A 25,339-nucleotide genomic window follows, 5' to 3' on the forward strand; every position below is an offset into this window, starting at 1 on the left:
CAAGAGGGTAGAGACGGCTCAGGTAAGGCGGCACATGAATATACAACACAGTTTAATATGAGTTTTACATTGGTAAAGATTCAATAACATCACAGCCAACACTATTGCATTGCACACCAAGAACCCCCACCACTAATTGCACTTTTGATAGAACCGAGGGCGCTACGGACACTGGTTATAATGAAACTTGACTTTTGATCTTCACCGGGAGTGGACATGATCTGATGAAACCAACCGCAGGTGAACTTTCTGTTACCGCGGTCTTTTTCCAATTGCTCTACAGCGTTGTAGAGTTCCTGAAGATGTCGCTGAGCATAAGCATTGTACCTTATGCGCTGGGTGGTGAGAAAGACCATGGGAGGATCGAACGTTCGCTTGTCCAGTTTGAACACTCTTCGGAGTTCACTCACGAAACCCTCTACAATACAATCACAGTGAGTTGAAGGTTTCTCTGAGAGGGAAAAAAAAAAAAGAAAAAAATTTCAGGTCATAGAAGATGTTAATTACCGTTGGGATCTTCTAATACATCGATGTTATCTTCAAGGAGATCTCTGATATTCTCATCGACATGCGTAAACACCAGAATGACATATTTCCAGAATTCTCGGCCGAGCAGCTGCTCAAACAAGTTCAACATGTTTTGGGTATATGCGTCCAATCTATTTAAAAAGATGCGTCGGTTCAGAAAATTGAGAATTATGAAACAAATTTGATCGGCCCTCACTGGTCTTACCTGGTATCATTGATATTAAAAACCAGCAAAAATGCGCTAACACCGAACGAAAGACTTTTGAAGTAGCGAACGCATTCTTGCATGTTCTCTCGGTCGCGAACTGATGAATCGCACATACCGGGAGTATCGATGAACTGGCAGTACCGAGAGATAGGAGGGTTGGCCCAGGGTCGCAGGACTGATTCGACATGCTTCGTAATGGGCTAAGACGAAAAGGTCAGACATTGCTGTATTCAATACAGGGCTGGGCTGGGTGTGCTTACCTCTGCACCTCTTCCAGTTCGATAGATTTGTTCATCGCAAATGGCGTTGAGCAGACTGCTTTTGCCGTTGCCCATGGCACCGAGGCATGATAAAACTAAAGTTTTGGGATCGCTAGCATAAAATGTGTCATACGAAAGCTCGGTTGTGTTGGCTCTTCCTGCAAGCATTTCGTCTGTAAAGAAAAACGGAGCATTCGAGAAACTCCCAAGCCGCTGCTTTTCAAAAAGCTCACATCACAGCCTGTACCACCACCGTTGAAAGAGTCCCCCAAGCAAATTTTCTCCGGCAAATCCTTTAAACTTATGTTTAACGATGATAGGGAAGCTTGGCGAACCATTCCGTTTCGCGGTGTCATTTTCCATGGGACAATGCAACGAGCGAGCTTTCATAGACAAAGCTGAGGTTCAGCAGCCGTCAAAGTGAAAAAAGGCAAATATGCAACGCAATCATTTTTGCCAATTTTTCATTTCCCTGGACTTCCCTTTCATTTCCCATTACCTTGTTATTTGTTTTTCTTTGCAGTCTTGCTGCGCAATTGTCTGGAAGTCATCAGCGAAGAAACGTAATCGGAAGATGATGACAAAAAACCCCTCATGCAGAGCATTTCCTCTTGCAGAACGTGCAATCAATCCTGCTGCGCCGCGTATTCAACATATTGCAGTAACATTGGTCAGGGCCAAGACGTCAGGGTTGACCGGCGATAAGCTTAGTTGAGGTTGGGCATGCTTGGCGTCGTCATGAAGTGGAATAAAAATGGGGATTTATGGCCATCCGACGTCTTCATTTTATTAACATTACAATAGCTGTGTTGTTTGGAAATGAAATTACTCTAAACTTTGACCGATTTGGCGTTGGCTATAAACGCTTTGATTTTATCAAGATCCTTCACTCCATCGGTTTCTACTCCGCTGGACACATCGACAGCCCAGGGACTAACTGCCACCACAGCTTCGGCAACATTGTCAGGAGTCAATCCACCAGCAAGAAGAATAGGGAAGTTGTTGCTAGAAGGTGCCTCGACGACAGTTCGAGCAATGGACCAATCAAAGCTAATGCCTTGTCCACCTTGGTTTTCAGCACTAAGGTGAGGGACCTTGGCATCCAAAAGAGCAAGTGCATTGTAGCCAGGTTGAGTGATATTGGGTATTTGCATAGTGGAGAATGTATCCGAGTCAATGTGGAAGGCCTTGATGGTGGGTACAGGTAGGTAACGAGAGATATCAGGAGACTCGGTACCGTGAAGTTGAATGAAGTCTAAGTTCAAGGTCGTAGCGACATGGTTCATGTGTTCGACAGATTGGTTCAGGAACACACCAACGAACAAGGGCTTTTTGGAGGCTTTTTCAACCAATCGTGCGTGGGCTGCAAACCAATCGCGAGGAAGCTGGTCATCGTCCACATTGGCCTGATCGGTGGTGGTCAGGGGGCGTTTTTCTCGTACAGCTTTTATGATGTTGTGCGCATCCTCAATGGAGACTTGTCGCTTTGATTTGGCAAATATTAATCCAATAAAGTCCGCACCTGCTTCTGCTGCTGTTAATGCTGCTTCAACGGTCTTAACACCGCAAATTTTGACAAGCGGTGCTTTCTGAACACATTTGTTGGCAGATGACTGCTCGTCTGATTTCTTTTCTAATCCCAAAAGGTCGGCGACGAATTTCTTGGGGTCCTCTGCGCGCATCAATGACTCACCAACAAGGACAGCACCAACACCTTGTTCAACGTAGATTTCAACATCTTTGCGTCCAGTAATACCGCTCAAAGCAGCAAGGACAGTGCCTTCAGGAACCATTTCAGCGAGACGAGACGTTGTTTGCATATCAACGTCAAAGTTGTGAAGGTTGCGGTTGTTGACACCGATGACTTTAGCACCAAGCGCCAAGGCTCGGCTCATTTCCTCATCATTATTAACTTCAACAAGAGGTTCCATACCCAAGGATTTTGAGAAGTTGTACAGTTCCTTGAGGAGGGAGTCATTCAACATGGCGACAATGAGCAAAACGGTATCAGCACCATAGAGTCGTGCTTCCAGAATTTGATAGGTGTCGAGAACAAAATCTTTTCGAAGAATAGCAGGTCGATTAGGAATGGAGGCGAGAGCATCTCGAACAAGTCGCATATCCGTCAATGAACCACGGAACCACTTGGGCTCAGTCAACACTGAGATGACGTTGGCGCCAGCTTGGGCATACTTGATAGCTTGCTCTGCGGCGTTGACAGTAAGATCAATGTTACCCTTGGAAGGAGATGCTCGCTTCACTTCAGCCATCAAGGCGAGAGGAGACTGCTTAACGCGGGCAACGAAGTCAATCAACGGAGGAGCAACATGCAAGGCGATAAGTTTTCGAAGATCCTCAGGAGATTGACCAGGAATAGCCTTTGCGGCATCAACATCCAAAGCACGTTGTTGGTAGATTTTGTTGAGAACAGATGGCTTAGCCACTTGAGCCTTGGCTTCAGCAACTTGGCCGTTCACAGGTTTAGGTGGTGTAACACCAGATTCGAGATTATCCTTCCAGAGACCGCTCTTCATGTTGAGGAAGTTTTGAATCATAGTCTTTCCATATTCGCACAAAATACTTTCAGGATGGAATTGGACACCTTCGATGACATATTCTTTGTGGCGAACCGCCATGATGATGCCATTGTCAGTGCGAGCAGTGACTTCCAAATCGTCAGGCACAGTGTCTACCACACCAGCAAGGGAGTGATATCTTGTGACGTTGATGTTTTGTGGGACAGTTTTGAAGATACCCTTGGCGTCATGACTAATGCTAGAGATCTTGCCGTGAAAGATTTCGCCAGCATAAGAAACCGTTCCGCCAAAGACTTCAAACATACATTGTTGGCCAAGACAAATACCAAAGATAGGGATCTTTCCAGCAAAGTGACGGATAGCAGCTCGAGAAACACCGGCATCAGTGGAAGGATGGCCAGGCCCTGGAGAAATGACAATGTTGCGAGGATTGAGAGCTTCAATCTCTTCGACGGTGATTTTATCGTTACGGAACACAACTACATTGGCACCCAGGGAAGAGAAGTATTGGTAGACGTTCCAAGTGAAACTGTCGTAGTTGTCAATGAGAACCGTCGTCATGGTAAGTTGAAGCGGTTAGGATGGTGGTAGAAACGCTAGGTTTTGTGTCGGCTTTGTCCGAATTGAAAAAAAATTGGGTTCCATTCCACCAAATTTAAGATGCGCACGTGATCTGTGACTCAACTCATAGATTTTGACGTGCGATGACTCTTGAGACCCTGCACACAACAGCTGAACGAACAACATTGATAATGGCTTCTGTGAATAAGACACAGGTATAAATAGCGATTAAATTAAAAAGGAATGTAAAAAAAAAAAAGGAAAGGGAAATTTCACATTGAGGAAAAAACGTAAGGAAACAAAGCAAAAAAAATAATGGAAAATAGAGGACAAGGGCGAAGCAAAACGACGACAGATAAGGCGCAGTAGTGGTGGAGGGTAAGGAGGCGGTACAAAATATTAGTAAATTTGATATGAGTGAATTGAAAATTGTCTAAGCACGAGGAGTGAAGCTCATGATACATCCATCAACAGGGTAGATGGTTGCGAAGATGCTATAAAAAAAATATGTATAATTTAGTTGATGTTTCAACACCCCACTCGAGAATACTTTCAAATTTCAACTTACGAGATTTTGTCACTGTCCTTGGTTCGGTGGTGAACGAAATCAAGTTGCATGGAGGCTTGAGCGACAATGCCAATCAAATGCAAAAAGGCATACTCCTTTCCGAGGCAGTGATGTGGTCCGTTACCGAATACCATAAAGTTCTTAGGGTATTTCTCGGCATGGCCCTCAGGACCCCAGCGGTCAGGATTGAATGATTCGGGTTCAGGGTATGCAACAGGGTCGTGGAGAGCAGGATAAGTGGTAGGGATGACCATGGCACCCTTGGGTACAGTATAGTTATCATTGATAGGCCAGTCCTTCTTGGTCTGGTAAGGAATCATCAAAACTGGTGGGCGAAGACGAAGAATTTCTTTGACGACTTGACGAGTATAAGTCATGGATTCTAAAACGTCGATAGTCAACTTTCCATTGACATCATCACCACGAACAGCAATCTGCTCTTCACGGACGCGAGCGAGAACGTCGGGGTGGTCAGCCAAAAGTTGGAATGCCCAGGTCAAAGCGGAAGATGTGGCATCTTGACTGGCGAACAAAAATGTCAAGATGGTAAGAGCAATTTCACGGTCACCGAACATCTTTCCTCCCTTAACCTGATCCTCGTTCATGGACTTAATCCAAGCGTCCATCATGCAAGTGACACCACCTCCAGCTGACAAACGCTTGCGGCTGTCTTGGACGCCAGCAATGAAGTGATGGACAATGTATTGACGAGCTCTCATAGCCTTCCAAACTTTGGTACCAGGGAAAGGCCAGGGGAAGTTGACAAGCTCGAGGGCAGCGGTAATATCAAAGTATTTTTGAGAGATGGTTGAGCAGACCTCGTCACTAAGGAAATCGCCGAGGAAGACGCGAAGAGAAGCCTCCATGTTGAGCTCACGGAATCTCCATTGATACTGCTCGGACTTGCCATCCAAAGCCAACCACTCCTTGAAGTGCTTGGTGTATACTCGGTCTTGAATAGGGACATAGATACTGGATAAGACTGGTATTAGGTTCTACTCTGCTGATGTTTCGGCTTATCGTCCCCTATCACCGACCAAAAAAAACCCCCCCCCTTCCCGAAAAATGACAAATGTAAAAATTTCCTTACCCAAGAGCCTTGCGAGTGAACAAAACGTTCAATCCCTTGCGGTATTCAACGTGCTCCTTTCCTTCCATGAAAACCCAATTATCAGCGCACAAAATAGTGCGCATGGAGTCAACAACGGTGGGAACGACATAAACAGGGGAGTTGAGGATCTTGCGGCTGAGCTCGCAGGTCGAAGCAATAACGACGAAGCTAAGGTTTTGAATTTTTTTTTTGGGAGAGAAAGCAGTCGTCGGTCATTAAAAAAATATTCAGGCCCATGCTTGTCTCACATTTGTATCCTTTGCTTACCGGTCAAACACACCGACGCAAGACAGCTCTCCGCTCTTCCACTTGGAGAGATAGCCTTCAAAAGTAGGGTTCATAGAATCCATCAATGCACCGATGATAGGGATTTTGTACTTGGGGCCAGGAAGGTTTTGCTTCTTCTTCAAGTAGACATATTGTTCGTAAGCAAACAGTCCAACAAGCGTGGTGACAACGACGGCGGTGGTAGAAACACCACTGTTGGGACCTGTATTTTTCTGGAAGAAAGTCTTAACGGCACTCTGGGCAGCCTTGAAGGCATGGTTATCAAAACTACATGAACGAGATGTCATTGGCTGTGAGTTCGCGTTACCAAGTCATGTGTGCTGACAAAAAGCTATGTTACCTCAAGGACATTGAAGAGGTGAAAGTGGTTGAAGGGATTGACCAACCAAAAGGTGAACGAAAAAAAGAGAGGGAAGAAGAGAGGAAAGGGGAGATCTTGTACGCTAGATTCGAACCCAAAAATATATAATATGAAAAAAAAAAAAAAAAAAGTGGTTCCACTCAGACTGATAAAATATAACCCAGCTATAGAGAAGAGAATTAAAAAGACGCGCAATCTTAAGCGTATTTATGACCGAGGAATCTCGCATTCTACCTACCGACCTTTTTAGATTTCCTAAAACGTTTGGGTCTATCAGAAAAGAACAACGGCTCCAATCTTTATGACATTGGGACCGTCGTCGCCGAACCCGACTGTATCGTCGCGGAATACGGGATAGAGCTAATGTTGAGAATTCGATAGAATAAAAACTTATAAAAAACAAGGTGACCAGGTTGTGTGAAATTAACCTCGCGTATATTCTGACGAAAGCATGCCAATTTTGGTGTGGAGATGGGGATCTTCGTTGGTAAAGAAGTGCTATTATTGGTCGGAAATTCCCCCAATTCACCGAACCCGTCATTCAGCCAGGTGGGTTTTCTTTCTCAGTGTAAAAAAGACAAACACCCACCTCTTGGGAGGAATTACACAAGGGTGTTTCTAATGCTTTGTTCGTACACCTTACCATAATTGACACGCCAATCCTATTTCCCTATTTGAACCAACCATAGCAGTCGGTGAGTGCAGCCGTCACACCCGCTCACATCGTCCCATCCCACTCTAGCGGTTAATTATTACCTCCGCCTCACATCAACAGGGGAGTGGACATCGATGTTATATTGTGCGACGCACGTTTTGCCAATAATGACAATCTTCCACATGTTTTGCGACAATCCAGATAGCAGGAATTCTGAGTAGGACGGGTCATCCGCTGTTATTATGCCCTGTTGTAGTTCCTTGGATGAACAGTTTTGAGAAAAAAAAATCGATGTCGCCCACCTACAAATTCCTGTTCTGGAGGGGATCTGCGGTTCCTGAATGGCAAAAGTAAAAAAAAAAAAAAAAAAACTTTATCTGGGACTGCATTTGGCAAGTGCCGTGCCTCTTGACAGAATCTTCCAAGCGGAGGCAATAGCAGCAACCCTTTGATATCCACTCTTGACTTATTTAACTGGAACCTTTCACGCAGCCACCAAACGGATATAAACAAAGCAGTTACGATGTAACGTGGTTCATCATCCTTTCTTTTATTTTATTTTATGTGTGGTGTTACTCTCTAAAGCTGGATTATGGTAGAGGTGGCCAAAGCCTGGCTAGGTTGGTATGGTTTCTTCTTTTTTTTTTTTACTATTATTAATGGTGTTTTCTACGATTTCCTTTTTTTTTTTGTAATGCGGTGGTTGCTACAATATGTACAAATGAAAGGCGAGATATTGCGCTGGTAAGCAATCAGGTAGACGTAACAAAATTTTAGCTCCGGCCCGACTATTATTGCCGTTGGTTAGGCTGGCTGGCCGCCTCGCCTTTAGCGCTTAAAATTCGGCAATGGCTCCAACAAGACTGGCCTCTGCGCAATATCCAGTAATTGTATTTCAAAGGTTTGAGGAGCTCGTAAATCAGGATCATTATGGTAAGCAATGCCTCTATCGGCTGCCACCGTAATCACCTTCCTTCCGGCTTCAATGGATGGATCTCGGATATGTATATCATGGCCTGGGAATTGCCATAGCAACATTTGATTCTCTTCAATAAATGCTCGCCAAGGCTCTTTGCTTTTGCCAACATCATAGATCCGATAACACCACAAATACCGCGGAGTGGGAGGTGGCCAAGCCCAGTGCTGCGGTGGAGGAGCAAATTCCATACCTCGTTGAAAATATTGCTGTTGTAGAAAATGTAAACGAGCTCGAAACCGGGCAATACGTTCTTGCCGTTTGGAAGGTTGAAAAAAGCCCTTGGACGATGATGAAGAACCAGATGAAATGGCAGGAGGTGGTGGTCCAAGAATACCGGGAGGATATAATGACAGATTAACAGGCATGTGAATAGGCTCATGTGCTCCTATGTCGTAACCACGGGGAAGCTGCGTTTCATCCGATGGATCGTCCTTGGGCCGTAGGGATGGTGACAGCACAGGTGTTGGGCAGTAGTCCCCTTCTGACAGACTATCTTGCCGGTGGAGGGATGGCATTTGACTATAGCTGGTCCTTGAGCTATAGTCACTAGATTGTGACATGCTCCATGGTGAAAGGTTAGGTGTGGACGAAAGGTCGCTAGTCATGAGGGGCGATGACGCATGGTGCTGTTGATTTGACGGGGCTGGTGGATGAAGGTATTGCGACATAACATAAAAGGGGCATATACGCAGGAGAACGGGAAGAAAAAGATCTTGGGAGAAGAAAATAAACCAATTTAAAAGGAAAGCAATAAGTGGCCACCAGGATCGTGATGCTTTATATAACGGGCAGAGAAAAGAAAAGAAAATAAAAACTAAACTGCTTCATAAGGGACTTCCGAACGGACACAACAAAGAGATTCCAGATGCATTATCGATCGCATCCTTTGAACCTTTTTTCCTGCATGTTTAGATATTACACAGTCCAAATAAACCATGTCGACTATTGCATAACCAAGAAAACTGGTTATACCCATGACTTTTTGTCAGGAATGAGGCTAGCACAGTGTTTGTATAAATTCATCCGCCATCATCTTATTAAAAATTTCGCATTGGATCTCATGTCTTCCATGCTTTGTCTCATGAGGTACGTTACGTGGTATACTTCTTTATTGCAACATTTCATCCAAGAATGCATCGTCACTCTCTTGCTTTGATGGTTGTTTGGATTTAGGGATCGGCCGCATGGGAATTTTCTTGAGCCCACTAGGTCGCTTCAAGGACAGCTTGGAACCTAATGACCATCATGGTGTTAGAAACTTTGATCAAGATAAACCCACAAATACATCCCGTCGCGTGATGAGGTGATGGCCTGTGCACAGCACTTACTTTGAACATCCGAACGGTCAGCTGGTGATCCTTGGTTTAAGAGTGAGTCCAGATCGTCTTCATACTGACTATGCTGCTGCGTCGTTTGCTGTTGCTGTTGATTCTCTGCGAAAAAAAGTACGAAAATAGACTTTTTAACTAGGATATATAGGGTTGAATAAATACGTTCAAGATACATACGTGAGTTTCCACTTATGGACACATTGGCGAGCTTGTCTTTAAGAAGGGTAGAAACGATGGTAGGGTGTTATTAGAAATCACAGCATAGATGCTTAGTACGTAGGTTCCTTTGGAGAAGAAGTACTTACTTTTCGTATCACTCATTGGACTTCGCGACCCATGTGCCCGTTGCTGTTCCTGATGCTGCGCTTTCTTGGCAGCCTCCACCTTTTCGTGATTGCTTCTGTCGTTCCTTATCACGATCCCATCCAGCGCCTCTTGTTTTGGCTCAGCCGTAGTCTTCTTGAACAGCACTAAGCCCCTTGCGTTCTTGATAAAACCGGGTACGATTGGCTTGTCGTTTCTTGATCTCTCGTTGTCTGGAAATTCAGGCTTTTCTCACAAAGTTAGGAGGCTTACACAATATATAGCAACTTCATAGAGAAACTAATTACCACAAAAGAATCTGATTCAGGTATACCCATCATCAACCTATACGGTATTCGTGATATCACTCCTTCTAGTTCGGTCAAGTCTAATTGCAGTAAATTTTGATAAAGCTAAACATAAGCAGGTTAAGTTGAAAGAAACATAAAGAGTACAGTGTGAATGAGTTGAATAACACTGAATTGCTGGTACACGAACCTCTTGTTCTTTCTCACTCTGCAATCCTTCATCATCTAACCATTCTTCTTCTTTGAACTTAAAAAACGCCGTGTTGTCACCAGAGTTCTTTAATTCTGTTCAGTTAAAAGTTAGCCATCATCGGTTTGCGTTTCATTTGAGAGCTAGAAATTAGTACCTTGCCCTTCAAGCATGTTCACCAATTCCGTCGTTTCTCTATCTATTCCCATTTCTGCGTCCTGTAATATTTGATCTATATGTTTGGGTCATGTCAGTTTTTCAAGATGGGTATCAATGATAGCCACGATCAGCGACGGCACCAACCCTCTTCTGTAATTTCCTCATATCGATCGCGATTGCTGGCGATCTTCCGTCGAGAAAACCGTCGAGTCTCTTGTTGTGGGCTTTCTGGTTCGGTAGGTTTGGCAGCTATCGGCTGTTCGAATTCACCATTTCGTCGTCGAATGGCCGCGATGCTATTTCCTGAAATCTTGGCCTTTGCCGCCTGCCGTCTAGCTAAAGCAACATCGGCAGCTTCCGTTTCTCCTTGTTTTTTATGTTTGTTCTGGTATCGACGGGACGCCTTTGCTTTGTGTTCGTCCGGTCTCATTATGACTTTTTCGTTTGAAGTTTGGTAAGGTCAGCCCTGTAAAAATTCCACCAAGGATTTCGTAGCTCACGTTTATGCGGCCGGAGATTGACTTCTGCTAATTTCACCAATGGTATATTTCACGTACACCTTTATTATAGCTATAAGATTGGAACCCGTAATTCGCAAAGGAGGGAAGAAGATCGATGTACGAAGTTACATTGGTCACTTTGTCCTCAAATTCTTGAAGGTAGCCTGTATCTGCCATCACCTTGATGGTCATTACTCCTGTTTGATACAATTCTTTGCTAAAAGTTGATTTGTTCTAAACATCATACTAGATGGATTGGTTAGGTATACGAGTATGAACCATAATATGCATCATAGATTCACATTGTCCTTCCGTTCCCCAGCGTTTGTCTAATGTAACAATACGGCGTACATCGAATATTATTAACATGAGATTATTATTCTATTTTCTTTTGTTTTCATTTGATGATCTCCTCGGGTCACCAAGAGGCACTTTTGCCCTTCTTTATTGGATAATGGAAGATAATTTACTCGAGTAACTGCACATATCGCTGATCCAGAATTTTGATAAAAGTAACCATGCGGAAAGATGAATATATCATTATTGGCAAACCTGAATGGAGACATGCATATCACCTTATTCTCAACTGTCCATCGCAGTATATAAGGAAAAATGATCGCAGAATTATATATTCTGTTTTGCTTAACATGAACAAAAATATGCCATAGCCGCAATGATTTGTGCGGCTTTGATCTGCTTGCAGCAGCACTGCCAAAAAACATTTTTATTTTTTATTTGAAGACCATTATCTACACTTTTTAAATAGTGGCTATATGTTATAAAAGTCTTTCTATGAGAATGAATAGATATCTGCAACACTAGAAACATAACCTTGAAGTTCGCAAGCGTACCATTTTCTGACATCTTAAACGTAAATACGGAAGGGCATTTAGATTTTATGGCAAATGATTATAACAAGGTGCATAACACAACCTTTATATCCCATTTTAGGGGCTTTGGAACATACACAATTCATACTAAGCGCCTTGAATACCCAAAGTTAAATAGTGAGAAGGCCATCTTCGTTTGATCTTGCGATGGGCATCAAAGAAATGCGCAGAACGTTACCGAATTGATGAAATAAAGCATTAATTGCGTCTTATTTGCTTTTTCCGGACTGGTTCGATATGGAAGCGTGGCCCTCGATCTTACATAACTTTTATCATGATGGGGTTTTCAACCTACAGACGACTATGCCATGATGGTACGTTGAATTAACTACTTCGATCACTACAAACGCTTGCAGATTCAAGCGGTTACGGAAGGACCATTTTTACAGCTTTTGGAAAAAGCGGGGAAAAACTTGAGCACCCGACATTCACGTGAAGTAGTGACTTTCTGACACTTGTCAGCAACATTATTCCTGAGACAAAACTATAAACTAAAGCCGCAATGCTTCCGATCATGGCACCTTCTCGTTTTCCCCTTCAACACATTGCAAGAATGTCCACCTACGCTACTCGCGTACGTGGTTCTAAAAATACCCCTTCCCATCGCATGTTTATAGGTTAGCATTCTCGTAATGGAACACACATTCACGGCGGTTTTTTTTTTACAACGACTTATCAACTGAAAAACCTTCATATAGAAAAAGACGGCAAGGCGATTTCACCCTTCCATGATATCCCACTTTTTGCCGATGCCGACAAGAAAATATTTAATATGGTGGTTGAGATCCCTCGTTGGACAAATGCCAAAATAGAGGTAAACCCCCTCATTGTCATCATTCACTCCCTGCTCGTAGCCCTAACCTGTCGATTACCCCACTTTTCTTTCTCGTAGATGGCCACAAACGAATACCTTAATCCACTCAAACAAGATACGAAAAAGGGGAAGCTCCGTTTTGTTCGTAACTGCTTCCCGCACAAGGGGTACATATGGAACTATGGAGCCTTGCCTCAAACGTGGGAAGATCCAAATCACGTCCATCCTGATACGCAAGCCAAAGGCGACAACGATCCGATTGATGTGTGTGAGATTGGCGAGGCTGTTGGGTATACCGGTCAGGTCAAGCAAATTAAAGTGCTAGGCGCCATGGCTCTCTTAGATGAAGGAGAGACGGATTGGAAGATCATTGCTGTTGACATCAATGATCCATTGGCCGATAAATTGAGTGGTGAGTACAAAGTGGTAGTCATGACTTTGTGGTTGATCCATGTTGCTAAAGGTGCGTCATATCTGGTTAGATATTGGAGATGTCCAAAAGCATTTGCCAGGTTTATTGGAAGCAACACACCAATGGTTCCGTATTTACAAGATTCCTGACGGTAAGCCAGAAAACCAGTTTGCGTTTGGTGGCAAGGCACAAGGCAGGGTGAGTAAGCCGCTTTTACCTCCGGTTTATTTTTTAAAGCACCGCATTTATGGAGCTCAAACAATGATGATAGGACTATGCCACTCAAGTCATTATGGAGACGCATGACGCTTGGAAGAAGCTCATCATGAGCAATGAGAAGCGACACACAGACACAATGGCCATGTAAGTAAATTCAAGTCGTGTGTTTACATGTTGCAAAATAGGAAGTAATGTTGCAAGGTTCGATATCTTTATTAATTGGTTCTGTGTGACCTTTCAGTGCCAATTTGACCATCGACCAGTCTCCGCATCGCATCTCCGTGGAAGACTCGTCGTACAAGGCAGAGATCGCAAAGGTAAGCAATCTCAGCCAGCCAGGGCAGGGCGGAATAAGATGGGGTTGAGACCGAAGGATGACAGCAATAGCTTTTCCAAAAAACAAACTAGGTGACAAACCGTTACTGACATTCGCTTTTCACAGCTTGAAGCCGCGGAAAAGAGAAGACGGAAAGACAGCGATAACGATAAATGGTTTTTTATTCGACCAAGGATGTGAGGAACGTAATTTAATATCGCAATATAGCCGTACAAAGATATACGAGAGGAGGCATTGAATAGAAATCAATGGGCGATAACAATAAAACATAATGAGCCCTATCCAAGTCATACCTGGCCTGTTCAGGTCAAAATAAAATAGCTGAACCCCCCACTCAGCCAAAGTAGCAAGCCAGACCACCTAATATTTTGAGCCCTCTGTTGTAGCCAGCCAGCCAGCCAGCCCTCTTGATTCTAAGCACCTACATTTCCTTTCCTTCATCCCTTTTTTCTCCATTCTTTTAATTTCGATTCACACTTCCTAAACCTTTGACTTTGATGAGTCTATCCTCCGTCTTCACGCTAGCCTTGGTTTTAAAAAAGGTACAATTCCCGCCACATTTTGCATATAAAACTCATCTTATTATTTTTCTAAGAAAAAACGAAAACATGCAAACCATGAATCATACCTAACCTACTTCATCCGTTTTATCAACTCACAGTTTACTAGAAAAGCCGCGCTGAGAAAACAAGCCCAACGATCAGCGTCATTAAAAACCAAACTATCTGCCACTTCTGATATCGAACAGACTCTAAAATTACAGTCATCCAGCTCATCGACCACTCGTGCGTCCGCTCCAACACGATACAGTGAGTCGGAAACATCATTACAGAGTGAACAACAGAAAGATGAATTAGACACGACGGTAGCAAAGCCCATTGAAATACCGCCATTATCAACCACTGAGGAAGAACAACTTGAAGACCTTGGGCCTGAAGATCCGTCTGGAAAGTCTTGGAGTGCGTCGCTGGCGGCCGCTTCGCTGGTATGTTATAGTGCGATCCTGGTGCAGTAAATTGCATGAACTAACCTGTCAATGTTCCTATTTTGTGTTATTTATATTGCCATACATTTCTGTGCATGTCGCGTTGCATTCGCCCTGCGTTTCAATGGATAGGATTCAAGTTCTGATGAATGTGAGTGAATATAGGGCCTCCTTTTCAATCATGTCATATCATATTTTCTATTCTTTTTACCTGTCTAACGTTATGCTTTTTCAACAGCAAATACAAAAGGGATTCAAAATGTAGTTGTCATCCGTGACTACGCTTACGCATCCTCCCACCCTATGCATCGAGGCATCCCTATATCCCCCATAATAGAATCAACTCGGCCCACTTCCGAAATATCCTTGTCTTCGTCCGAATTCACTGGCCGGCAAGCAAAGGCTCTTTATGATTTTGAGCCAGAATCCGCATCAGAATGTGCACTGCGGACTGGGGATATCATTTGGGTGCAATATAGACAATGTCAGGTGGGTGATGTGGTTAGCGTAGTGTAGTGTGGCGTGGCTGGCCAAAACGCATGAAAGAACAAATTGTCCTAACCGAGCCTGTTTGCTATGCTTAGGGTTGGCTAGTCGCTGATGTGGGTGACGAGACTGGCCTAGTGCCTGAAGAATTTGTTGAATGGATCTAGGTCTATCCATTCTATGTTTTCCACTTTGCCGGGCAAAAAAAAAAAAACCAACCAAAAAACCGTGATGAAAGAAAACAAAGCGCACGCATCACAAGCGCCCCAAAAAAAAATATTATTAAACTTGCCATGGTAATTCTTTAAACTTACCATATTCCCCCTATTATTATGAAATATTATCTCCCATCCTTATGAACCCCCATTTCTTTTCGTCTCATCATCCATGACCAAACCATCATTCTTATTTTGCCACCAAAAAAATAAATAAACACATCCATTCTGGTGACCCATGGTCGGGCTGCTGACAAAACAAATGGGACCCTATTGAAGTGGGCCACCGCAAACAAGCACCCCCCAAGCTAAAGCAAATGACCTCATGGTTGCTAGTGGTGAAAGGGGGGCGTTGTGCATACCGAGAAATGCGAAGGACGTTCCAATATCTAACGGACCCACATTCGGGATAACCATACACGGCATGCCCAAACAAACATGGTTGGCCAATCTTTACAGGGGTGACCTGAGTTGCTCATTTCTAAAAAGTTTAAACATCGGCGAAACGGATGATGGAAACGATGGTGCCCAGAAGAGAGAGGGGGAGGCGCTTACAGAAGGAGGATGAGCTCATGTTACTTGTTTTTCTTTTACCAGGCCATGTAGACTTTGCATTGAAATAACAAAGGGACAAAGGAGGAGTAGCTTAAAGGAGGAGACAATTGCGATGCTGACAGCCAACGTGATGGATAGTAAAAGAGCATTCAAAATATGGGGGTTCGATAATTCTTTTATTTTTCAATTTTGTTAAGGGTTATGTATCCTAAACAAAAAGTGTTGTAATATTATAAGAGGGGGCTTTACTGTTACAGGGAAGGCACAATGCCAACCAAAAACCAAAAGGTGCAGTGCATAGAAACAAGAAACATGAAAAAGAAAAAGAAGAAAAGATAACGGGTTGTGTGTGTGTGTGTGTGTGTGAGTTGTGAGTGTGGGTGTATATGGATGTAGTTGCGCGAGTAGGGACAAGAGCATAAAATGACTCAACAGAAGACCGAAAAGTAAGGAAAATAAAAACCAAACGATACATAAGTAGCAATGAGAATGAAGGAGGGTGTGTTGTTATTACTGTAGCCCAAAAAAAAAGTATGAAAAAGATTCTCAGATCCACAACTTAAAGGGTAGGTGTGAGGGGACAGGTTTGGCCTGGTTTGGATGGGGTTTTGGCGCAGCCAAAAAGGAGAGAGCGAGCTTCCATACTATGAATCTATGTATCCTTTGGCGCCATCGTGAGCCGATGAAAGAGGGGGTGTAGGTAATGAATGATGATATCGCCTATCATCCCGTTTATCCTTACTGGTGATAGAACGTTCCCTAGTTCGGATGGACTGGCGCTTATTTTGGAACCAAATTTGAACGGTTCGTGGGCTCATGCCCAGCTGTCGAGCTAGTTCATTACGCGTTTCGGTGGAAGGGAAGAATGTTTTAGTGAACACTCGATTCAAAGCATCCAACTGTACTGCGCTCGCTCTTTTACGTTTAGCCTTTATGGTAGGTGAATATCGAGGGGACGGTGAAGTCTCATGATAAGAAGGACTAGGGCTGCGATTAAGGTATGACTCGGGCGGCGAAGGCGAGTATGTGTACGTAGCATGGTGGTTAGGAGACTGGCGTTGAGTAGGGCTCCTAAAGGCGGTTGGTCGATGGTATCTTGGTTGATCTTGTTGTGTCCTGTCATCTGCACGAGATGGCCAAGCATCCTGTGTAGGTGAAGACCGTCTTGACTGAGTAGATGATGATACTGGGGACGCTGTGTAGGGTGATATGGGCAATTCGTCGTCAGAGCACAGGAGGTTGGCAATGTCAAGCACGGCTGGTTTACGCTGTGGTTGATTGAGTATGGTATGAATTCTTGGTAGAGTCATGATGGAGGGGATATGACTCGGGACGATTAGGTGGATTGATAGTAAAGAGAGAGGAGAAGAGAGAGAGAAGAGATTACAAAATGAAGCCCATTAAAAAAAAGTAGGGCTTAGCAGGTGTCTTGACTGGGTAAAAGAAAGAGGAAAAAAATCACCAGAAGGGGGGGCGTTCAAGCGTCAATGCTTTTATTATCATACTCTAGAATTTTATCTTGATTTCTAAAATGGCGTATTTCTCCCTTAATCCCCCTTTTCATTGAGGTGTAGCTCCCCCCCCCAGTTTGTCGGCCTTAGCAAACCGGAGACAGATCAGCTCAGCAAAATCTTTCATTTCCCCCGTCTTTCTATGCTGGATTGTTGCATAGTGTCACATTTGGGGGGTGGAGACTTTATCGAAGCATTTTTAAGAGAAAAGAACCACCTTGATCCGCCATCAAGACCAAAGCTCCCATCGGACTCAAACTTTAAAATGCTATTATGGCTCAAAACTGCTGATGCTCACTTTCATTTTTTTTTTTTTCATGGAGGTCCAGATCTCAGAACCCTTCAAAGTTTCATTTTACTATTGTGACGAAATTTTAACCTGTGGCGGAAAGCCAAATATGAAGGTACTCCGAAATCCACGTTGTCACATATCAAATTCGTACCTTTTTTTTCATTTCGGCGAAATATGAACACCTGCTAGGATAGCGACGCGCTTCTCTGATTCCAAGATGGACAACGCTGAGGCATTTCTAAAAAATAATGGAATACACCGGTTTACTATCCTCCCGAATGCTGAACCGAACACCTTTTTGTATCCTTCACCCTAGCAAGTCGGCTCTCCCATCCTTTTCAAACCGGATTATGAATTACTAGCTAACCCAATTTCAACTGGTGCAGATTATCATGAATGAGCTGTTTCTATTTTTTTCCACAACGAAGGAGATTCATGCGACTCCGTTTTGATTGTAATGAATTTGTCACACAAGTGCCTCCTCCGTTTTAGCTTTAAGTAACCGGGCTTCGACAAGCAACACTTCCCTAATATGGATCAAAATCGAACCAGAAAACTTGCCTTTTGCGATATTTTAGGTCTGTCCTTTATCCGCAACAATTGGTCATTTTCCCCCCCAAACATGTTGAGCTGGTAACAACATCTTTGAGTTCAGAGCAACGCCATCTCATTCCAAAAATATGTTGTTGGGTGTTTCATTTCCAAACCACAGGGATCCCCTCAATCCCCCCACCACGCTCGCTCCACCACCTTAGTGCACGGTCCTAGAACCTCATATAATGAATATATGAAATGCAATCAACGGGTTAGAGGATGACGGGGGACATTGGCTGCATCGTAGATCCTTCCTTTCCTCCTTTCACCCTTTATTATTAGACAGCCCCCAAAAACCTGATCTTACCCACACTCCCACATAAGCTGCTGCGAATTTTTTTTTTTGTTATCTTACTCCAAAAACTGCGTTACACACAATTTGTTCTGAGATGGAACACATTCTAGCTTGACGTTATTGCCTGTCTGCCACATTTTGTCCCACCGGACTTCCAGAAACATCCGCAACTGCCCTATTTACTTCGCTGAGCGCTACTACATTCGGGTGGTCCGATCACGTTCGCTCCCCAAAAGGGTTCAACATCCCGGAAAAAGAACAAAAAGGTTGAGCACATTGATGGCCGGCGTTGCCTTCATTAGACGATGTAACATTTGCAAATATTTTATAGCACCAAAGAAGAGCTCTCTCCATTGACATGCTTCACATGTCTTCAACTGACCAGGCGTGCGCTTCTGCATCACGCGCACTACGGGCGTTTTGCCGAAGAAAGTAGTCTTTTTCAAACCCATTGGACCGGTCTATTAAAACCAGTCAGCACCCCATTGCACAGACGTATAGCCACTCAATTTCCACTAACTCACCTACGCCATCCCATCGATAACCAGGAGGAATACCAAACCGATTTGGAGCCCATTGACCCTGGTACGTGGGTCGTCTTGACTTCTTCTTTTTCTTGCTTGCCTAATGGAATAAAAATCAGTCACATTGGCTGAGCCCTGAGCTGAGATGCACTCAGCTCACAAAAAAAAAAAATTTAGTTCCCCCAAAGCTTACACTTAAAAATTGAGCGGCTGGATCGTTCCACAGTTCCCGTTCTTTCAATTCATCATTGAATTCCCGATCGTCAGCATACCTAGAATGGATCATCAATGTCAAATCCCACACATTCCATTGGTGATGCAAGTGTGATCCAAGCATTTGCAACGTATTACAGAAGCATATTAAAAATAAAAATAAAAATTTGTGCGTATTGTGATCAGTAACAAAGCATCTGAGAGTAGCAACAATTTCTTTTTTTCCCATTTGCCTATTTACCGTGCTAATGGCTTGTTCTTTTCTTCTTCCAGTCTTTTTTGTTCGGCTGCCTTCTCTTCGCGTTGGACCAATCCTTTACCCCATTCCATCATTCTTTCTTGCTTTTCCAATTCCTCCTTCTTGCGTCGAGCTTCTTCAGCTTTGAGTACGCCAACATCGAATTTTCGTCCACTTTTATCTCGATATACCGTCGTTGCATCTCGTCCAGATAGCGTTGGATCTAACTCTCGCATTTCTTTATCGCGCTGTTTTTTTAATCGAATCGTTTCCGCTTTGATTTGTTCCGTCGTTTGCAAGCCTACTCGATGTCCACTGGACATTCGAAGTTCGTCTTCGTCCCGATCATCCGAGTTTTGTCGTGATACTCTTAAAGACGGTGGTGATGGGCTGAGTGATCTCATTTGTCGTGAAGGTGTGGTTGATGATGTTTCGCGTGAACGAGGTTGAGGTCGATCCATGGTGGGGACTAGTGCGTGTCATGAGGGTTATGCATGAGTCTACCGTCAATCTATTGCCGGAGTGCCTTATTTTGCAATAGTATTCCTTACCTTCACCAACAATTTGAGGTCTTTCATCTTCTGCTTCTTCTTCCTCTTCTCCTTCACGAATAATCGTCCATCCAGATGTTTTTGGGGTGTAGAGTGATTTGGTTTCTGTTACCGTCGCTTCTTCAGATTCCATGAATGTATCCTCGTCGTCGTCTTGGACTTTGGCTTGCCGCCAGCTATCTTCTTCTTCGTCTATGATGCCGATGTTGCCTTTTTTTATGCGTTTGGGTATCTTCTTTTTTTTCTTTTTGGACTGCCCTTCTTGGCCAGAGCCAAGATATTTACTTGCAATGTACGCTTTGGTAGACTCATCGCCAGGTGCAGTAGCGAGATATTTACGCCTTATATATTCTGCTTTGGCAGCAGCCGCATCAGCATCGTTCATTAGGTCGAGCAATCTTTGGGGTTTGAGAAATGCAAGGGAAAATGTTCACCAACAACCCTGAGGGGAAATCTGTTGTGCGTGCTGCGTCGATGAAAAGGCAGTCACTCGCCCTTTCATGGCATTTGCCAGCCGTTTTGTGCGGTGTGCTGTATTAATCCGTCAAAAAGTATGACAGAACATGAAATGATCCATGAAAGCTATTATTTTACATATCATTTTTGCTATCTAGTTGTCCATGCTGCACTCTGAGGTTTTACGAGGTGTGTTCTTAGCGTTTACTTTCGAGCACTGCAAACAAAATTGCCAGAGTTGTTACAAAGTCCGCCGGTTTAAAAAAAAAAAAATGGGCCATGAACAAAATTTTCGAGTACTCAGTAGCCTTCACGCCTTTTGCAACATGGGAAAGAAAAGAACTCCTGGCCGAAGAAGAGAAGTTGTTGATCACTCTGGTGACTATGACAATAGAACAGAAGGAAAGATCAACGCAATCAACACCTGGAACGATATAGAACATGACGAGGAAGATCAATGTAAGTGTCCCCCCGGGCCATACAGTATTCAACATGATACTGATTACCAGCACCATTTTGCAGTTCATGAAGATCGTGAAAAAGTTTTGCTCGGCTACGAGAAGCAAATGCGTGGAGACGATCAAGGTATGTATCGATCTTATGGCATTGGAGCTTGACATGCCCAGTATCCTTTGCATCTAACTCCCCCCACTTTTTAAACTAGATTCCGAAATGAGCGAGCAAGAAGTTTATGGACTCGAAGGTGTCGACTCTGACGATGAAGAAGACCAAAACGACTATCAATCTGACGACGATGACGAAAAGGACGAGGAAGAAGAAAAGGAGTCGGAATCATGGGGTCAAAGCAAAAAGTCCTACTATGATGCAGACGAAGGTTCTGATTTAGAGGAAATGCGCGAAGAAGAACAAGAAGCCATTCGATTGCAGAAGAAAAGAATAGAAGCTATGGACGAAGAAGACTTCGTCGAAGCTGGATGGGGTGGTGTGTCATTGGAGAAGGTAAGTTCAACACCGGCTCAATGTGTGGATCTTGTTACGGCTTCTTTTTTCTAATCATCAAATATACGGCTTAGGATGATGACGAAGACAGAAAGCTCGTTGAGAGTGTCAACAAAGATTTGGAAGATATTACCTTCTCCAAGTACGTATTTATTCACATCCTTCGCACCGCCTCCATGGTAATGAAAGCCACACCGCTAATATCCCTCCTTCCCCTAGTGACATTGAATCTGAACGGATATCAAAACGTTTAAGATCTAATATGCCTACAACCGAAGTGCTGAAGATTCTACAAAACGAGTCGCCTGAACTTGTGGAACTCTTGAGTGAATTCAAGGATAGGCTCTCTACCATTAAAGAACTTGCACCTGTTATCACAACGTAAGTTCAACCATTCAAAACCAAACTTTGTACTCCTTCATATGTCAAACATCATACTCATTTCCCGTGTCTGCAGTCTCCAACAGGTCACAGACTCTAAAAACAAGGCAGTTGAATTCTTCAAGTTCAAATACCGTAAGTTCAACTTTATGGCAATACCAATTGAATGGAAGAATTTATCATAACCTGTCTTCCTCCACAGACTTGATCCTCAACTATTTGACCAACATTGCGTTCTACTTGTGCCTCAAGGCGTCGGGAGCATCAAATATTCGTGATCACCCAGTCATTGGTAGCTTGGTAGAGTTGCGTACCTCCATTGAGAAAGCGGAAGCTATCGAGAAGAAGTTGAACATGGAAAAGCAAATCAGTCACGTTACCAAGCAGCTTGAAGAACTGGATACTGCACCAAAGAAGGCAGTGAACAAGAATGGAAAGATTAATGGCAAGGCTCCTAAAAAGACAGCGAAGCCAGTGGAGACTGCCGAGCAGCATCCAGAAGAAAGCGATGATGAATCTGAGATTGAGGAAGATCACATTGATGTACCTATGATCGAAGAGGAATTCAAGAGCATGAAGAAGGCAAACAAAAAGCGAAAACGTCAAATTGCGAATGACGATTTCCAAGATTTGGATGCGCTTGACACTGTTGATATTGAAGATAAGGCTGCCAAAAAGAGAAGCTTGAGAGATTATGTAGCCAAGATCGACACAGTAAGTTCAGCGAAGTGATCTTCGTGAGACGAATCCTCCTTATCTCTTGTAAATACTAAACTCACAATCTCCTGTTTGTTTCCTTTCTATCTCACAGAAACAACAAAAGCGAAATGCTAAATATCAAGGTGATTCTGATATCCCGTACAAGGATCGTGCCAAGCGAGACCAGAAGGGTGTTGCCCAGCCACAGGATAACAGTGCCGACCTGGACGATGCTGACTGGGACGATACTGATGTCCAACGGGCTCAAGGCAATGCAGAAGATGAGAACGATGATCTTTATGAACAGGTCAAGGCGAAGAAGGCAGCATTGAAGGAGTCGAAGAAAGCCGACTACGAAGCCACACGTATGCCTATCATTGCCGATGAAGATTTGGCCGATGGAGATAAACGCAGTGTAACCTGGCAGATCTTGAAGAACAGAGGTCTTACCCCCCATCGTAAGAAGGAGAACAGAAACTCTCGTGTCAAGCACCGCAACAAGTACGAGAAGAAGATGAAGAACTTGAGCTCTTTCCGCGCCGTCGCCAAGACTCAAGATGGTGCTTATGGAGGAGAAAAGACTGGTATTCGTACTGGACTTGCCCGCAGTGTCAAACTTGCTTAGTTGCCTATATTACCTTGGTCTTTGCTATTTCCATTACTCTCACCCTCATTTTTTTTTTTTTTTCAAAGAAAAAAAACTTGTACAACATTCAACATCCCTTAAGTCATTGTTTCGGCATTCATTTTTCCTTCATTCCGCTTCAAAATCTAGATACACCCTTTCAATCCAAACAAACTAGCAAAACGTGCAGTAAAATAAAGAAAAAGAAAAAGATTTACTGGTCATATAATGAAGATTTTACATATTGCATATTGAGAGAGAGAAAAAGGGGAGGGTGAAGTATAAACGTTTGGTTTGAAAAAGATGGAGAGAGGGGAAACATTATTATGACATTAAAGCAAAGATACATTACACAGAACATTTACCAAGTCATCATTCTCTAATGACAAATACAAGGTGCTTATAAACCTGACGAGGCGCCCAAGTCTTTGGAACCTTTCTTGCCAAAGGCGTCTGACGTTTCAATCAAATCATCCACATGGTCAAGAAATTCTTGAATGCCTTTAAAGTACTCTGGTCCAAGGCCACTTGATCGTTCCGGTAAGGAGGAGGCTCGTAAAGATGCAGCTCGACGGGAAGTTGAGGTCTGTGATGGGCTTGAATACATGTTGGAATCAAATGCATGCGAGAGCGTCTTGATGGGAGCTGACCGGCGTCGCGTTGGTGGTTTCGGCATCATGTTTGAAAAATCCGTAGACAAGACCACAAGGTCATCTGGTAGTGAATCATCCACGTCCTCTTCTGGATAAATCGGCAAACTTGGGGTAGAATTGTGCGGTGAACTGTCATAATAATTTTCAAGGATGAAATGTGGGCTATCTGGGTCGATGCCAATGGTTCTTAACCATCGACGAGCATACTGCTTTCGACGAAGCGGTTCATCGACTCCTGATGGCTTGAACGATTTGAATACGCTGTCTGGGAAAAGTACGCGGACCTCACTGCCAACCACGGATACTTTAAAATGACCATGGCGCGATAAACGACGTAAAATGGTGATGACATTGTTCAAATGCGTCTGATAAAGCTCAGCAGCGGACTCGACGGATCGTATAAACAGCATATCCAAATAGCCAGAGTTACTTCCTGAAGAACTTGTGGCCGATATCAAATCTGAATCCCACAGTGCGGCACCATCCAATATGAAAGACAGACATATCCGTGGTGTATCCTCGTCACCTAGTAGCATGGGGTGCTTTTCTGGTGGTTTTTTAGGCGTACGTCCTTGTCGCTTGGAACCACCCAAATGGATTTCCGACAAATCATCCGAACGCATAAACTCGTACTGAACATTGCTTTTGGCTTGGTCTGAGGATGAAGGAGAGGTTAATCCAGAGCGACGAGATGCAACCGAGGTACGTCGAACAAGACCAGCAGCGTTTTCGCCGCCTTCAGCTTCATCGGATGGGTCAACCGCTTCAAAGATACCGCGACTCTTTCCAAACATACCATTGTAATAGTTGGTATTGGCATCGCTGGCATTTTCTTCCTTATCGGAAAGGTTTGAGCTCAGAACGGGGCTGGAGGGGCTAGAAGAATTATTTTGGTTCATTTTGCATGTGGCCGTAAAGGTGCGTGACGGTACTTGAGATAAGACACTAGTCTGACTACCGCCTGAAGCGGCGTTGGTAGCTTGGAAGATACTCTGTGGCTTCCCAGTGGAAAAGTTACGAGCAAATGGAGTTCTTGTATAGCCTACAACGGCCGTTCGTGAAAACCCTGCTCCGGCATTGTTACCGGTTTGGCTGATGGCACTGGTGCCAGACGATACAATGGTTCGAAACTGAAACTGTTGTCCTCCTCTTGGCACTGGAAACATGGCGGTAGGTCGAACGGCAGAGCGAGCGGCCATGACTTTGACAACAGGAAACTGCTTTTGTAAAAAGTTCAACAACTGAACTCTCTCTTGCTCAGCAGATAGATGAAATAAGATTTGTTGTTGCTTCTGTTGTTGTTGTAAACGAAGTATGCTCGCCCGGACATTATTTACAACCACGAACGGAGACGGTGGTATTGTAGATAATTTAGGAGGCGGTTGTACCAGCTCCGTCACTTTTGTCCTTAAGAAGTGGCGAAGCTGGTTAAAGCTTGCAAGAATAGTAAACGGTCGCATACTATTGATACATTTGCTCGAGTGAAAGGGGAAAGAAGAGAAGGACGCCAAACGACTGGTCCAATAAAAGATTGTTGGGTAAGTAAGTAGGATAATTTGGCTGGCACACGCAACCTCCATGATAACG

General features: G+C 43.8%; 14 protein-coding genes across 14 annotated transcripts; 6 read left to right on the forward strand and 8 right to left on the reverse strand.

Annotated features, from left to right (window-relative positions):
• Positions 1–28: 28 nt before the first annotated feature.
• Positions 29–1,495, reverse strand: K450DRAFT_232120 (uncharacterized protein). Its single transcript, XM_051587543.1, has 5 exons — positions 997–1,495; positions 734–936; positions 508–659; positions 347–418; positions 29–75 (listed from the first exon to the last, which is right to left on the reverse strand). Exons 1-5 carry the CDS (start codon positions 1,162–1,164, stop codon positions 65–67), a joined length of 606 nt encoding a protein of 201 aa, XP_051446611.1. The 5' UTR covers positions 1,165–1,495; the 3' UTR covers positions 29–64.
• K450DRAFT_232125 (uncharacterized protein) lies at positions 1,299–1,769 on the forward strand. The gene has a single exon (XM_051587544.1). It carries the CDS (start codon positions 1,433–1,435, stop codon positions 1,709–1,711), a length of 279 nt encoding a protein of 92 aa, XP_051446612.1. The 5' UTR covers positions 1,299–1,432; the 3' UTR covers positions 1,712–1,769.
• K450DRAFT_232128 (uncharacterized protein) lies at positions 1,496–4,139 on the reverse strand. Its single transcript, XM_051587545.1, has one exon. It carries the CDS (start codon positions 4,092–4,094, stop codon positions 1,827–1,829), a length of 2,268 nt encoding a protein of 755 aa, XP_051446613.1. The 5' UTR covers positions 4,095–4,139; the 3' UTR covers positions 1,496–1,826.
• Positions 4,140–4,271: 132 nt separating this feature from the next.
• Positions 4,272–6,485, reverse strand: K450DRAFT_294145 (uncharacterized protein). Its single transcript, XM_051593600.1, has 5 exons — positions 6,402–6,485; positions 6,041–6,328; positions 5,753–5,941; positions 4,663–5,634; positions 4,272–4,588 (listed from the first exon to the last, which is right to left on the reverse strand). The coding sequence occupies exons 1-5, from the start codon at positions 6,410–6,412 to the stop codon at positions 4,528–4,530; spliced, it is 1,521 nt and encodes a 506-aa protein (XP_051446614.1). The 5' UTR covers positions 6,413–6,485; the 3' UTR covers positions 4,272–4,527.
• A 1,110-nt stretch (positions 6,486–7,595) lies between these two features.
• On the forward strand, positions 7,596–7,865 carry K450DRAFT_232130 (uncharacterized protein). Its single transcript, XM_051587546.1, has one exon. The coding sequence runs from the start codon at positions 7,670–7,672 to the stop codon at positions 7,823–7,825; it is 156 nt and encodes a 51-aa protein (XP_051446615.1). The 5' UTR covers positions 7,596–7,669; the 3' UTR covers positions 7,826–7,865.
• Positions 7,866–8,822, reverse strand: K450DRAFT_232133 (uncharacterized protein). The gene has a single exon (XM_051587547.1). It carries the CDS (start codon positions 8,722–8,724, stop codon positions 7,906–7,908), a length of 819 nt encoding a protein of 272 aa, XP_051446616.1. The 5' UTR covers positions 8,725–8,822; the 3' UTR covers positions 7,866–7,905.
• A 3,401-nt stretch (positions 8,823–12,223) lies between these two features.
• K450DRAFT_232145 (uncharacterized protein) lies at positions 12,224–14,090 on the forward strand. The gene is made up of 7 exons (XM_051587548.1): positions 12,224–12,354; positions 12,436–12,551; positions 12,630–12,963; positions 13,034–13,161; positions 13,235–13,326; positions 13,424–13,499; positions 13,625–14,090. Exons 1-7 carry the CDS (start codon positions 12,240–12,242, stop codon positions 13,697–13,699), a joined length of 936 nt encoding a protein of 311 aa, XP_051446617.1. The 5' UTR covers positions 12,224–12,239; the 3' UTR covers positions 13,700–14,090.
• K450DRAFT_232150 (uncharacterized protein) lies at positions 13,925–15,107 on the forward strand. The gene is made up of 5 exons (XM_051587549.1): positions 13,925–14,061; positions 14,181–14,504; positions 14,592–14,655; positions 14,743–14,993; positions 15,089–15,107. Exons 1-3 carry the CDS (start codon positions 14,017–14,019, stop codon positions 14,634–14,636), a joined length of 414 nt encoding a protein of 137 aa, XP_051446618.1. The 5' UTR covers positions 13,925–14,016; the 3' UTR covers positions 14,637–14,655; positions 14,743–14,993; positions 15,089–15,107.
• On the forward strand, positions 14,628–15,276 carry K450DRAFT_232156 (uncharacterized protein). Its single transcript, XM_051587550.1, has 3 exons — positions 14,628–14,655; positions 14,743–14,993; positions 15,089–15,276. Exons 2-3 carry the CDS (start codon positions 14,808–14,810, stop codon positions 15,155–15,157), a joined length of 255 nt encoding a protein of 84 aa, XP_051446619.1. The 5' UTR covers positions 14,628–14,655; positions 14,743–14,807; the 3' UTR covers positions 15,158–15,276.
• Positions 15,277–15,915: 639 nt separating this feature from the next.
• On the reverse strand, positions 15,916–16,319 carry K450DRAFT_232159 (uncharacterized protein). Its single transcript, XM_051587551.1, has one exon. The coding sequence runs from the start codon at positions 16,233–16,235 to the stop codon at positions 15,969–15,971; it is 267 nt and encodes an 88-aa protein (XP_051446620.1). The 5' UTR covers positions 16,236–16,319; the 3' UTR covers positions 15,916–15,968.
• On the reverse strand, positions 16,320–17,209 carry K450DRAFT_232160 (uncharacterized protein). The gene has a single exon (XM_051587552.1). It carries the CDS (start codon positions 17,068–17,070, stop codon positions 16,405–16,407), a length of 666 nt encoding a protein of 221 aa, XP_051446621.1. The 5' UTR covers positions 17,071–17,209; the 3' UTR covers positions 16,320–16,404.
• A 1,438-nt stretch (positions 17,210–18,647) lies between these two features.
• On the reverse strand, positions 18,648–20,410 carry K450DRAFT_232163 (uncharacterized protein). Its single transcript, XM_051587553.1, has 5 exons — positions 19,979–20,410; positions 19,431–19,896; positions 19,170–19,248; positions 18,977–19,076; positions 18,648–18,913 (listed from the first exon to the last, which is right to left on the reverse strand). The coding sequence occupies exons 1-5, from the start codon at positions 20,361–20,363 to the stop codon at positions 18,816–18,818; spliced, it is 1,128 nt and encodes a 375-aa protein (XP_051446622.1). The 5' UTR covers positions 20,364–20,410; the 3' UTR covers positions 18,648–18,815.
• A 325-nt stretch (positions 20,411–20,735) lies between these two features.
• Positions 20,736–23,299, forward strand: K450DRAFT_232170 (uncharacterized protein). Its single transcript, XM_051587554.1, has 8 exons — positions 20,736–20,893; positions 20,957–21,019; positions 21,099–21,394; positions 21,469–21,536; positions 21,614–21,775; positions 21,852–21,910; positions 21,978–22,489; positions 22,587–23,299. Exons 1-8 carry the CDS (start codon positions 20,761–20,763, stop codon positions 23,097–23,099), a joined length of 1,806 nt encoding a protein of 601 aa, XP_051446623.1. The 5' UTR covers positions 20,736–20,760; the 3' UTR covers positions 23,100–23,299.
• A 200-nt stretch (positions 23,300–23,499) lies between these two features.
• K450DRAFT_197718 (uncharacterized protein) lies at positions 23,500–25,332 on the reverse strand (the record flags this gene model as incomplete). Its single annotated transcript, XM_051584555.1, has 1 exon — positions 23,500–25,332. The coding sequence occupies one exon, from the start codon at positions 25,330–25,332 to the stop codon at positions 23,500–23,502; it is 1,833 nt and encodes a 610-aa protein (XP_051446624.1).
• Between the last annotated feature and the right edge of the window lie 7 nt (positions 25,333–25,339).

This window comes from Umbelopsis ramanniana, assembly GCF_025399195.1.
Source record: "Umbelopsis ramanniana AG unplaced genomic scaffold K450scaffold_14, whole genome shotgun sequence".
NCBI classification, from domain to species: domain Eukaryota; kingdom Fungi; phylum Mucoromycota; class Umbelopsidomycetes; order Umbelopsidales; family Umbelopsidaceae; genus Umbelopsis; species Umbelopsis ramanniana.